A 14,505-nucleotide genomic window follows, 5' to 3' on the forward strand; every position below is an offset into this window, starting at 1 on the left:
CAACACAAAATAACAGAATTAAAAGAAATTTCAAGAGGTATGTACCTCTCGGAACAGGTTTACACACTCATCAATCCAACAATTCCTATAGGTCCTGTATTTAAAATCCTAATATTCACAGTCTTTTCTGACAGACTATCAATGTTTCAGGTAGGATATTCATCTTCATTCATCTTCATACAGAAGAATTTTATATAAGAACACTTTCAGTTCTGTAATTCTGAGTCTACTAGATCTTTTTCATACTGTTTCAATAATATTCTATAGTTCTGACATTCACAGAAAGAAATCCTCCTGAAAATAGCTACTAATCCAGAACATGCTGCCTGAAATCTTACTTCATTTCTAGTTAGACTAATTTTTTCCACAATTTTTTGTAGCATAATTTATGCAGCAAACATTTGGTACCATTATAAATCCTCTCAGATTGTGAGAAGATCTCATCTTTATGGAAAGCAAAGTTTTAGAAAACCTCAAAACATTTTTAAAAATGCAGTTCTTTTAGATTTCTCAACCTTTGTTCTATTTTTTCTTGACAATGAAGACAACCATGTAAAAAGTGAATGAATTAAGTGCTAGCTGCACTAATTAGAACTTCACATGAAATGCTACTTAATTCTATCAACTCAGTTTTTCATCTATAGTATTTTTCATATAAAATTATGTATTATTCTCCAACTATACTACAAAACTGTTCATGATGAGCACATTTGTTTAATGTCTACCTATTGCAATTCAACTATAACACTAAACCCTCAAAATAGCTTCTACAAATATTTGCTCACTTCAACCCATAAACAAGGCTAAAAACGGAATTAAAACATCAAAACATCATGAACACTTAACAAAAGCAAAAATTATGGACATTATCTAAGAACTGATAGTTTAGCAAATCAAAAGAAGACATTTAAGGCACTTGTGCTCTTTGTGAACTGTACGTTAATACTTCCCCTGATTCTGTATTTGCTGTACCAAGGCAAGAAATTCTCAAGTTTTTATAGAAATCAGTCTTCCACTCTACTCCCCATTTGAGAAAGTATCAGTGGAACACATCTGGTCTCTCTCAAGCCCTTATTCACTATCCCATTAGATAAGGAAGGTCTAGTGGGAAGGACCGGAGAAGGCGACGGCACCCCACTCCAGTACTCTTGCCTGGAAAATCCCATGAGCCTGGTAGGCTGCAGTCCATGGGGTCGCTAAGATTCGGACATGACTGAGCGACTTCACTTTCCCTTTTCACTTTCATGCATTGGAGAAGGAAATGGCAACCCACTCCAGTGTTCTTTCCTGGAGAATCCCAGGGACGGGGAGCCTGGTGGGCTGCCATCTATGGGGTCGCACAGAGTCGGACACGACTGAAGCAAGTTAGCAGTGGGAAGGACAAGCAGGTTTTCCACTGGGCAACCTAGTGTCTATCCTTATGTACCTCCGATTGTGAGAAGATCTCATCTTTCAACTACTTTTTCCTGACTCATTACAAATTTACCTTCAATAATCATTTATGTGTTACACTTTCAATTCTACTGATACTCTGTCACAACTGTCTTATGAAAGCCGCCACTTTATATATGGTGTTTCCTATCAAAAACAATGCAGCCAAGAAGACAGTCTAAGTCTAGATCTAGTGGAAATGCTCCTTCAAAGTAAAAGTAAAATTAAAATGTTTTAAAATAAAAGTTGAAAAAAAAAAATAAAATAAAATAAAAGTTGAAAAAAATTCATTACCAACAGGGCTTCCTAAGAGGCGTTAATGAATTTTTTAAAGTGATAGAAAAATAAAAAAAAGTGTGTATGTGCTCAGTCGCTCCGCTGTGTCTGACGCTTTGAAACCCCATGGACTGTAGCCCGCCAGACTCCTTTGTTCATGGGATTTCCCAGGCAAGAATACTGGAGTGGGTTGCCATTTCCTCCTCCACGGGATTCTCCTGACCCATGTATTGAACCCAAATATCTTCAAATTCTACAGTAAGTGATGAAGAATGGTTAACATGTAAATATAAAAGACTTCCTGTCATAATTTTTACTTTCTCTAAAAGATAATGAATACTTAAAGCAAAAATATAGAAATGTATTATGGAATTTATCATACATGAAGAAATAAAATACATCACAATTCCACAAAGGACAGGCAAGAGAGTGGAAATGGAAATGTACTGTTGTAAGGTTCTGATGCTATAAATGAAGTGGCATAATATTATTTGAATAGAGACCGTGATAATCTAAAGATGTATACTGAAAACTGAGAAGTCTACCAAAAGCAAACAGTAGAGATAAAACACTAAAAAAACTCAATCAAAAAGGGAGAATAAAAGCAAAAAAGGAACCAAAAAGAAATGAGACAAATAGAAAACAAATAGCAAAATGATAACTTTAATTCAATCATATTGATAATGTCAAAAATTACATTAAATATAAATGACCCAACCACTTTGATTAAATGACTGTCATATGGTTAATAAGCAAGACTCAACTACATGACAAGTACAAAAAATCTATATGAAATAAGTCTGATAAAAGGAAAGGATGTAGGGACTTCCATCATGGTCCGGTGATTAGGAATTCACCTGCCAATGCAAGGAACACAGGTTCGATTCCGGTCTGGGTGGATTCCACATGATGCACAACAACTAAGCCTGTGTGTCACAATTACTGAAGCCTGCCTGCCAGGAGCCCGTGCTGTGCAACAAGAGAGGCCACTGTAATAAGAAGTCTACGAACTGCAAGGAAGAGTGTCCCCACTCACCACATCTAGGGAAAGCCTGTGTGTACCAACAAAGGCCAGATCACCCAATAAGTAAATAAATAACCTTACACAAAAATAAAATTAAAAAATAAAGGATGTAAAAATCTGTTCCTTGTAAACACTAAGCATAAGGAAGCTAGAATGACTATATATTAAAACCAGGAGGCAAAGTGTATTTCAGAACAAAGGGGTAGGTCTAGGGATAGAGTGAGTCATTTCATAATCATAAAGGGGTCAATTTATTAAGAAGATATTATTAGTTTATATTCAATTGACTGGAAATTTCAACAGTGCTTTCCCAGTAATTGATAAACAAGCAGAAAGAGAAGAAAGGATATAGAAGACTTGAATCACACTATCCCACAGAGAGACTTCCTAACAATAAATATATCAATTCATCCAGAAAACAGAACAAAACTAAATTCTTACTCACTCAATAACAGAGCTTCAAAATACATAGAGCAAAAGCTGACAGAACTGAAAGAAGAAACACATGATTATACTAGTTAAAAATTTCAATATTCTATTCTCAGCAACTAAGAGTTAATGTGAAAGTATTAAAGATCAAAAAAAAAAATCAGTAAAGACAAAGAAAGCATGAACACCAACACTGGACTTAATTCTTGACATTGACAGAACAATTCACCCAACGACAGAAGAATCTACACCCTCTTAAGGAGATCTGTTAGTAACAGTCAAGGAAAGGAAACTGGAGAGTGACACAAGATATGCCAGAAGGCAACAGATAAAATAATTATAAAAGAAGAGTATATTTCAACTGTTTAAAGAAAAGAGCATAGGAGATCTGCTGGTAAGGGATGATCTTGGCAGCAGCAGCTTCAAAGGAGGAGTGGCTCACGGCCACACTATGATGTACTGGGAAACGAGGGAGGGGAAAAAGCAAAGACACAACAAAAAGCTGTGGGGTGTGAGCTGAGGGGGATGTGAGCTCATGGAAGTTTACCGTTCACGACGGGAACCATCAGAGTGTGGGTGTGGATGGAATGGCCCATCTCAGAGAAAGAAGTTCACGACACAGGCCAGAGAAGAAAAAAGAGACAGCTTCCTCGAGAGGCTGAGGAAGGTTAGGCTCCAAAGATTAAGAAGAATTTCCTTTAATAGAAAAAAGGACAAGCACAGAATGACTTAACATTGAAAAAAAAGAACTTTGGGGAATTTCCTGGCGGTCCAGAGGTTAAGGTTCCCTGATGCCCCTGAAGTGGGGCCCAGATTCTACCCCTGATCAGGGAACTAAGATTTCACATGCGACATGTCAGGGTCAAAAAGTAAAAAATAAATAGATAAAAAGAAAAACACCGTCAATATTATAGTTTATCAAAGAAAACTAATAAATGTGAAATGCTATCAAATGGGTAGTTTTCCATCTGAGGAGCATACTTGCCTTTGGGTTGTTTGCATCAAATAGACCCGTTGAAAGTCCAATCAGCAAGGAATTCTGTTTTTTATTCCTTGGTGGTGAATCAGAGTGAGATCGAAGTGGAAAGGATTCTTCTGGTGAACAGAGAACTGACTGAACCTGAGAAACTGCTTTCAGATGCTCAGAATAAACCACTTTATGGAAAAATGGTTCTGGTTGCATAGATTTATCTATATCGCGCTTAGAGGGTGGAGAATCATCCACTCCAGGTTCTGTGGAATAAAGGAAAGATTACATGAACAGTCTATACAATACTCAGCTTTCTAAGTGATAATGAAAAAGTTCAGTATTTAACATGAATTATAGGCAAGAAACTCCATGTCTATCAGAAAACCAAAATCAAAATATATATGTGATTTCACTACCTTACAAATAATCTTCAACCCCAGGGTACGTTTAATTTGTTAAATACTTCCGTTATATCAGAAGTTAGAAAATGTAGACACAAATCCAAAGACACGTGAGAAAATACTGTTTAAACACTCATACTTAATAGTTCCAGTTCAACTTCATTTCTATAGGTAAGATATTAAAAAACTGTACTTCTTATATTTTAATTAATACTATTAGAAATAAAACCACTTATTTAATGTCCTCAGATAATGGCTTAGCTTTGACAAGCAATTCTTTTTGTTTTGAACATTAAGTAAGATAACTGATCAAAAGGTTTTATTGCCCACATTGACAAACAATACAGGCTTACAAATGCAGAGTACAGCAACCATACAAAAGATTGAAATTCTGCCATGTGCAGCTAAATAGATGGATTAAGACAATATAATGCTTAGTGAAATAAGTCAGACAGAGAAAGATTAATACTGTATATCATTATATGTGGAATCCAAAAAATAATACCAATGAATCTATATACAAAATAGAAACAGACTCACAGACATGGAAAACAAACATGTATAAACCAAAAGGGAGACGGATGTGGAGAGACAAATTAGGAGTATGGGATTAATCATTATTAATTATAATAATTATATAACTATTGTAATAACTATATAGTTATTAATATAGTGATGTATTTTATCAATCATCAATAATAATTATTATTTATTTTGTATTCTGCACAAAATAAATAACCAAAAAGAACCTACTGTCTAGCACAGGAACAATTCCCAGTATCTTGTAATAACCTATAATGGAATCTAACCTGCAAATTAAAAAAATGAATCACTAGGCTATGCACCTGAAGCTAATACAGTATTATAAATCAACTATACCCCAAAAATGTAATAAAAAATAAATACAGAGTCCAGTGCACTATGCCTATAACGTTTTTTAAGTGATTAAGGTGAATGGTAAGCAATGCTCTCTATTAACATACAGTCCAAACAGAACAGGTATGCTAACAACCTTTGAGAAAGTAATCAGGCCAATGCTGTGATGCTCACCTACATGAACCTCACTAAGGTGATCCACACTGCTCGGGGCTTTATCTTCAGAAAGTTCATTTTGCTGAATGGTGATCCTATCTTCCAATCTGCCATAGATAGATAGACCAGTTACAAAAGCAAAATTTACCTGAAATAAAGATACTCTCAAACACAGACAAGTAGAGCACAGGTCACTAGTGTCCTGTGATCCCACTTTCAAATATTCTTCTCACAGTTACAGTGGCCCTCACAAACACATCCTACCCTGCAGTCGTTCAAACCTCCACCAGTCAGGCTCATTCACGACACCAGCCTCAACATTCTCACCAAAATGGTTCCCAGAGTGAAGCCTCTAGATGCCAGTAACACATGAGAACTTGTCTGAAATGCAAATTCTCAGGCCTTGCCCTAGCCCTGTGTGTCAGGAGCTTTGAGGGATACAGCTGAGCAAGCTGTATCCCTTTACACCAAAAAGTATCCCATTATAGCAAAATGTTGTAATGATTAAGAACTACCACTTTAATCAAAATGCCTCATAATAGCAGAAAACAGAACACAATTATAACATACTGCTGCTGCTGCTGCTAAGTCACTTCAGTCATGTCCGACTCTGTGTGACCCCAAAAACGGCAGCCCACCAGGCTCCCCCATCCCTGGGATTCTCCAGGCAAGAACACTGGAGTGGGCTGCAATTTCCTTCTCCAATGCGTAAAAGTACCATGCAATATCTTGCAACTATTTAAAGGACGAAGTACAGATCTGTATAACCGGATATGCATCAAGGGTCAAGGTATATTATTAAGTAAGTAAAGTAATTTTCAGACCAAATGATATAAAATGGTATTAGATTTGAAACAATGCTGCTCAGCACAGTAAAATAAAAAGAGTTTGTACACAAATCTTTTAACTCTTAAAGGGAGTGAACTGATTTATGTAAAGAATTCACAATTTTTCTCTCAATAAATGTTGGGAACTAAATTCATGTACTATTTGTTAACAAAATTATAAAGACGAGAAGAGTATATTCCAAAAGGTACCAGTAATTTATTTCTGGGCTTTTGGTTATAGTTCAGTTTAGTTGCTAAGGCATGTTCGACTCTTTGTAACCCCATGGACTGCAGCACATTAGGCTTGCCTGTCCTTCAGCATCTTCCAGAGTTTGCTCAAACTCATGTCCACTGAGTTGGTGATGCCATCCAAACATCTCATCCTCTGTCACCCCCTTCTATTCCTGCCCTCAAACTTTCCCAGCATCAGAGTCTTTTCCAATGAGTTAGTTCTTTGCATCAGGTGGCCAAAATATTGGGAGTTCCAGCTTCAGCATCAGTCCTTCCAATGAATATTCAGGACTGATTTCTTTTAGGATTGACTAGGTTGGTCTCTTTGCAGTCCAAGGGACTCTCAAGAGTCTTCTCCATCACCACAGTTCAAAAGCATCAATTCTTCAGCACTCAGCTTTCTTTATGGTCCAACTCTCACATACATATATGACTACTGGAAAAACAACAGTTTTGACTAAGCAGAACTTTGTTGGCAAAGCAATGTCTCTGCTTTTTAATATGCTGTCTAGGTTGGTCATAGCTTTGCTTCAAAGGAGCAAGTGTCTTTTAATTTCATGGCTGCAGTCACTATCTGCAGTGATTTTAGAGCCAAGTCCCTCACTGTTTCCACTGTTTCCCCATCTATTTGCCATGAAGTGGTGGGACCAGATGCCAAGATCTTAGTTTTCTGAATGCTGAGTTTTAAGCCAGCCTTTTCACTCTCCTCTTTCCCTTTAATCAAGAGGCTCTTTAGTTCCTCTTCATTTTCTGCCGTAAGGGTGGTGTCATCTGCGTATCTGAGGTTATTGATATTTCTCCTGGAAAACTTGATTCCACCTTGTGCTTCATCCAGCCCAGCATTTTGCATGATGTACTATCAGATCAGATCAGATTAGATCAGTCGCTCAGTCGTGTCCGACTCTTTGCGACCCCATGAATCGCAGCACGCCAGGCCTCCCTGTCCATCACCATCTCCCGGAGTTCACTCAGACTCACGTCCATCGAGTCAGTGATGCCATCCAGCCATCTCATCCTCTGTCGTCCCCTTCTCCTCCTGCCCCCAATCCCTCCCAGCATCAGAGTCTTTTCCAATGAGTCAACTCTTCACATGAGGTGGCCAAAGTACTGGAATTTCAGCTTAAGCATCATTCCTTCCAAAGAAATCCCAGGGCTGATTTCCTTCAGAATGGACTGGCTGGATCTCCTTGCAGTCCAAGGGACTCTCAAGAGTCTTCTCCAACACCCCAGTTCAAAAGCATCAATTCTTCGGTGCTCAGCCTTCTTCACAGTCCAACTCTCACATCCATACATGACCACAGGAAAAACCATAGCCTTGACTAGACGAACCTTTGTTGGCAAAGTAATGTCTCTGCTTTTGAATATGCTATCTAGGTTGGTCATAACTTTCCTTCCAAGGAGTAAGCGTCTTTTAATTTCATGGCTGCAGTCACCATCTGTAGTGATTTTGAAGCCCAGAAATATAAAGTCTGACACTGTTTCCACTGTTTCCCCATCTATTTCCCAAGAAGTGGTGGGACCAGATGCCATGATCTTAGTTTTCTGAATGTTGAGCTTTAAGCCAACTTTTTCACTCTCCTCTTTCACTTTTATCAAGAGGCTTTTCAGTTCCTCTTCACTTTCTGCCATAAGGGTGGTGTCATCTGCATATCTGAGGTTATTGATATTTCTCCCGGCAATCTTGATTCCAGCTTGTGTTTCTTCCAGTCCAGCGTTTCTCATGATGTACTCTGCATATAAGTTAAACAAACAGGGTGACAATATACAGCCTTGGCGTACTCCTTTTCCTATTTGGAACCAGTCTGTTGTTCCATGTCCAGTTCTAACTGTTGCTTCCTGACCTGCATATAGGTTTCTCAAGAGGCAGGTCAGGTGGTCTGGTATTCCCATCTCTTTCAGAATTTTCCACAGTTTATTGTGATCCACACAGTCAAAGGCTTTGGCATAATCAATAAAGCAGAAACAGATGTTTTTCTGGAACTCTCTTGCCTTTTCTATGATCCAGCGGATGTTGGCAATCTGATCTCTGGTTCCTCTGCCTTTTCTAAAACCAGCTTGAACATCAGGAAGTTCACGGTTCACATATTGCTGAAGCCTGGCTTGGAGAATTTTGAACATTACTTTACTAGCGTGTGAGATGAGTGCAATTGTGTGGTAGTTTGAGTATTCTTTGGCATTGCCTTTCTTTGGGATTGGAAAACTGACCTTTTGCAGTCCTGTGGCCACTGCTGAGTTTTCCAAATTTGCTGGCATATTGAGTGCAGCACTTTCACAGCATCATCTTTCAGGATTTGAAATAGCTCAACTGGAATTCCATCACCTCCACTAGCTTTGTTCGTATTGAGGCTTTCTAAAGCCCACTTAACTTCACATTCCAGGATGTCTGGCTCTAGGTCAGTGATCATACCATCGTGATTATCTGGGTCGTGAAGATCTTTTTTGTACAGTTTTTCTGTGTATTCTTGCCATCTCTTCTTAATATCTTCTGCTTCTGTTAGGTCCAAATCATTTCTGTCCTTTATTGAGCCCATCTTTGCATGAAATGTTCCTTTGGTATCTCTGATTTTCTTGAAGAGATCCCTAGTCTTTCCCATTCTGTTGTTTTCCTCTATTTCTTTGCATTGATCACTGAAGAAGGCTTTCTTATCTCTTCTTGCTATTCTTTGGAACTCTGCGTTCAGACGCTTATATCTTTCCTTTTCTCCTTTGCTTTTTGCTTCTCTTCTTTTCACAGCTATTTGTAAGGCCTCCCCAGACAGCCATTTTGCTTTTTTGCATTTCTTTTCTATGGGAATCGTCTTGATCCCTGTCTCCTGTACAATGTCACGAACCTCATATAAGTTAAATAAGCAGGGTGACAATATACAGCCTTTCCTTTCCCAATTTTGAACCAGTCCGTTGTTCTATGTCCAGTTCTAACTGTTGCTTCTTTACTTGCATATAGATTTCTCAGGAGGCAGGTCAGGTGGTCTGGTATTCCCATCTCTTTAAGAATTTTCCATAGTTTGTTGTGATCCACAGAGTCAAAGGCTCTGGCGTACAGCAGAAGTAGATGTTTTTCTGGAATTCTCTTGCTTTTGCTATGATCCAACAGATGTTGACAATTTGATCTCTGGTTCCTCTGCCTTTTCTAAATCCAGTTGAAGTTCTCAGTTCATGTACTGTTGAAGCCTTGCTTGGAGAATCTTCAGCTTTACTTTGCTAGCATGTAAAATGAGTGCAATTCCGTGGTAGTTTGAACATTCTTTGGCATTGCCTTTCTTTGGGATTGGAATGAAAACTGACCTTCTCCAGTCCTGTGGCCACTGCTGAGCCTTCCAGATGTGCTGGCATATTGACTGCGGCACTTTAACAGCACCATCTTTTAGGTTTTGAAATAGCTCAGCTGGTATTCCGTCACCTTCACTAGCTTTGTTCGTAGTGATGCTTTCTAAGGCCCACTTGACTTTGCATTCCGGGATGTTTGGCTCTAGGTGAGTGATAACACCATGTGGTTATCTGGGTCATTAAGACCTTTTTTTGTACAGTTCTGTGTATTCTTGCCACCTCTTCTTAATATCTTCTGCTTCTGTTAGGTCCATACCACTTCTGTCCTTTACTCTGTCCATCTTTGCATGAAATGTTCCCTTGGTATCTCAAATTTTCTTTAAGAGACTCCTAGCCTTTTCCATTTTATTGTTTTCCTCTATTTTTTTGCATTCATCACTTAGAAAGGCTTTCTTCTCTCTCCTTACTTCTCTTTGTAACTCTGCATTTAGATGGGTATATCTGTCCTTTTCTCCTTTTCCTTTTGCTTTTCTTCTTTTCTCAGCTACTTGTAAAGTCTCCTCAGACAGCCATTTTGCCTTTTGCATTTCTTTTTCTTGGGATGGCTTTTCTTTTTTTGATTATAAGGCAATTTTAATTTTGCTAGTACTTTTTCTGCTGCTGAGTCACTTCAGTTCAGTTGCTCAGTCGTGTCCGACTCTTTGCGACCCCATGAATCACAGCATGCCAGGCCTCTCTGTCCTTCACTAACTCCCGGAGTTCACTCAAACTCATGTCCATCAAGTTGGTGATGCCATCCAGCCATCTCATCCTCTATTGTCCCCTTCTCCTCCCAACTCTTTGGAACCCCATGGACTGTAGCCTGCAAGACTCCTCTATTCATGGGATTCTCCAGGCAAGAATACTGGAATAGGTTGCTATTTCCTCCTCCAGGAGATCTTCCCAATCCAGAGATCAAATCCACATCTTTTATGTCTCTTGCATTGGCAGGCTGGTTCTTTACTACTAGCACCACCTGGGAAGCCCCATAAATGTGAACTCATTTAGTTCATTTCAAATTTAAATAATTTTTTACTTTTCCAGTTTTAAATTCTGAGTAACTCTTATTTTTATTTTAAAAAGTTATTTATTTTTAATCATACAAGTAATATATTTTTTCATTCAAAATGTAATGCTTGATTCCTCAGAAAGGGAAACATAAAATATCATTTGCTACAGCAATTCCACTCTGGATATATACTCAAAAGAACTCAATAAAGATGTGCAAAGACTTGTACACAATGTTTACAGAAGCACCATTCAAAACAGGCAAAAGGCAGAAACTACCCTGGAAATGACCATCATCATCTGCTGAATGCTATCAACTGCACAATGTATAAAAACATAGGCTATAGTCATATAAGGAATATTATTCATGAAAAGGAATGAAGAACTGATACATCCTATAACACAGACAAGCCCTGAAAGCAGTATGCTAACTGAAAGAAGGCAGATACAAAAAGCCACATACTGTGATTCTATAGGAAATGTCCAGAATAGGCCAATCCATGAAGACAGATCAGTGGTGGCAGGAGCTGGGGAGGTGAACATGAAGAGTGGGTGCTTATAGGTACAAGGGTTCCACTGGGGTCGAGGAAAATGTACTGGAACCATAGAGTATAAAATTGTACACTCAAAATTATTAAAATGATAAAATGTATATAAATAAATATATTCATATATTTATCTCAATGAAAAAATTTTTTCCTTTTAGGATTTCCCCAAACAATGAAAATCCCAGTTGCTTTTACTATTATCAGTTTTATATACATCTTATTAAACTTTTCCCCTAAATTTATATACATTTATATATGCTGAGAAGGCAATAGCACCCCACTCCAGTACTCTTGCCTGGAAAATCCCATGGACGGAGGAGCCTGGTGGGCTACAGTCCATGGAGTCACTACAAGTCGGACAGGACTGGGCAACTTCACTTTCACTTTTCACTTTCATGCACTGGAGAAGGAAATGGCAACCCACTCCAGTGTTCTTGCCTGGAGAATCCCAGGGATGGCAGAGCCTGGTGGACTGCCGTCTATGGGACGGCATAGAGTCGAAGAGTCGGACATGACTGAAGTGACCTAGCAGCATATATACACTTAAGAACATTTTATAGGATTATCACAGTATTGTTCTAATATATGGAAATGCTTTTTATTCAATATCATCAAATACTCTGGACATATTTCTGTATTTATACAAGGAGTTCCATTTAATTTCAGTGCTGCATACTACCCATTACACAGTATACTTTGTTGTTGTGACTTTGTTAAGTCGTGTTCAACTCTTTGTGACCCCACGTACTGCAGCACACCAGGCTTGTGTGTCCTTCAGCATCTCCCAGAGTTTGCTCAAACTCATGTCCACTGAATTAGTGATGCCATCCAAACATCTCATCCTCTGTCGCCCCCTTCTCCTCCTGCCCTCAATCTTTCTCAGCATCAGGGTCTTTTCCAATGAGTCGGCTCTTTGCATCAGGTGGCCAAAGTATTGGAGTTTCAGCATCAGTCCTTCCAATGAATATTCAGGATTGAATTCCTTTAGGATTGACTGATTTGATCTCCTTGCAGTCCAAGAGACTCTCAAAAGTTTTCTCCAGCACCACAGTTCAAAAACATCAATTCTTCAGCACTCATCCTTCTTTATGGTCAAACTCTCACAACTGCACATGACTACTGGAAAACCCACAGCTTTGTCTAGATAGACCTTTGTCAGCAAAGTGATGTTTCTGCTTTTTAATATTTTATCTAGGTTTGCCATAGCTTTTCTTCCATGGCGCAAGTGTCTTTTAATTTCATGGCTGCAGTCACCATCTACAGTAATTCTGAAGCCCAAGAAAATAAAATCTGTCACTGTTTCCATTTTTTCCCCATCTTTACCATGATGGATGCCATGATCTTAGCTTTCTGAATGCTGAGTTTTAAGCCAGCTTTTTCCCTCTCCTCTTTTACTTTCATCAAGAAGCTCTTCAGTTCCTCTTCACTTTCTTCCATTAGAGTGACATTATATGCATATCTGAGTTTTCTGTTTCTCCCAGAAATCTTGATTCCAGCTTGTGATTCATCCAACCTGGCATCTGGCATGAGGTACTCTGCATATAAGTTAAATAAGCAGGGGGACAATATACAGGCTTGATGTACTCCTTCCAATTTTGAACCAGTCCATTGTTCCATGTCTGGCTCTGACTGTTGCTTTTTGTTCTGCAAACAGTTTTCTCAAGAGACAGGTAAGGTGATTTGGTATTCCCATCTCTTTATGAATTTTCCACCATTTGCTGTGATAAACTGTCAAAGGCTTTAGCATTGTCAATGAAGCAGAAGTAGATTTTTTAATTCCCTTGCTTTTTCTATGATCCAACAGATGTTAGCAATTTGATCTCCGATTCCTCTGCCTTTTCTAAATCCAATTTGTACATCTGGAAGTTTTTGGTTCTTGTACTGTTAAAGCCTAGCTTGAAGGATTTTGAGCATTACCTTGCTAGCTTGTGAAATGAGTGTAATTGTACAGTAGTTTGAACATTCTTTGGCATTGTCTTTCTTTGAGATTGGAATGAAAACTGACCTTTTCCAGTCTTGCAGCCACTGCTGAGTTTTCCAAATTTGCTGGCATACTGAGTACAGCACTTTAACAGCATCATCTTTTAAGACCTGAAATAGCTCAGCAGGACACTTAGAACAGTGTTTTGAGCCACTTCCTTATTCCTGATCAGACTATTTCAAATGATTTCCTGTGACTCTCCTGAAATAAACATTCTTGCACATGGTTCTCTGTATCCATGTCCAAGTCCAGCCCACCTCCTGTTTTCACAGATAAAGTTGCACTGGAACAGCCACACTCACCTGTTTACGTGTTACCTGTGATTGCTTTTGCAGATCAAAGGCAGCACCGGATAGCCACATCACAGAGCATATGGTCAACAGGGCCAAAAAAGTTCACTATCTGGCCCTTTACAGAAAACATCTGACAACCCTTGTTATGAGCAGAACAAAGGAATGAACTTCCAATTATTATTTTAAGAAGGAAGGTAACAAGAACACCAAAATATGACAGTGATTTCCCCGGACAAAAGGGAACTATAAGAGGATTCTCCCAAGTACTAATACAAAAATCCTGAAATTGTCATACTGAGTGAAGTAAGTCAGACTGAGAAAAACAAATATATGATATTGCTTCTATGTGGAATTCAAAAAAAAAAAAAGGTACAAATGAACTTATTTATAAAACAGAAATAAAGACTCAATTGTAGAAAACAAACTTATGGTTACCAGGGGATACAGGAGGGGGATAAATTGGAAGACTGGGATTGACATATACACACTACTATATACAAAATAGATAAATAAGAACTTGCTGTATAGCACAGGGAACTCTACTTAATACTCTGTAATGGCCTATATGCGCACAGAATCTGAAAAAGAGTGAATATATGTATATTTGATTCACTCTGCTGTACAGCTGAAACTAATACATTGTAAATCAACTATACTCCAATAAAAATTAATTTTAAAAATTAATGGCAAAAAAAAAAATCACAAAATGAAGTATTAGCAAACAGAAGTACATTAAAATTAGCAAACA

The 14,505-nt window shown here is 38.3% G+C and overlaps 1 protein-coding gene across 4 annotated transcripts in view; it reads right to left on the bottom strand.

Moving 5' to 3' along the window:
* Positions 1–14,505, bottom strand: part of NEK1 (NIMA related kinase 1) — a 133,845-nt gene that overhangs the window by 13,671 nt on the left and 105,669 nt on the right. For all 4 annotated transcript variants that reach the window (XM_027548929.1, XM_027548930.1, XM_027548931.1 and 1 more), the window contains 2 exons: positions 5,582–5,670; positions 4,146–4,393 (listed from right to left, as the gene is read on the bottom strand). In XM_027548929.1, the coding sequence (XP_027404730.1) occupies positions 4,146–4,393; positions 5,582–5,670 (337 nt within the window). The remainder of the gene's footprint in view (positions 1–4,145; positions 4,394–5,581; positions 5,671–14,505) is intronic.

This window comes from Bos indicus x Bos taurus, chromosome 8, assembly GCF_003369695.1.
Source record: "Bos indicus x Bos taurus breed Angus x Brahman F1 hybrid chromosome 8, Bos_hybrid_MaternalHap_v2.0, whole genome shotgun sequence".
Lineage (NCBI taxonomy): Eukaryota > Metazoa > Chordata > Mammalia > Artiodactyla > Bovidae > Bos > Bos indicus x Bos taurus.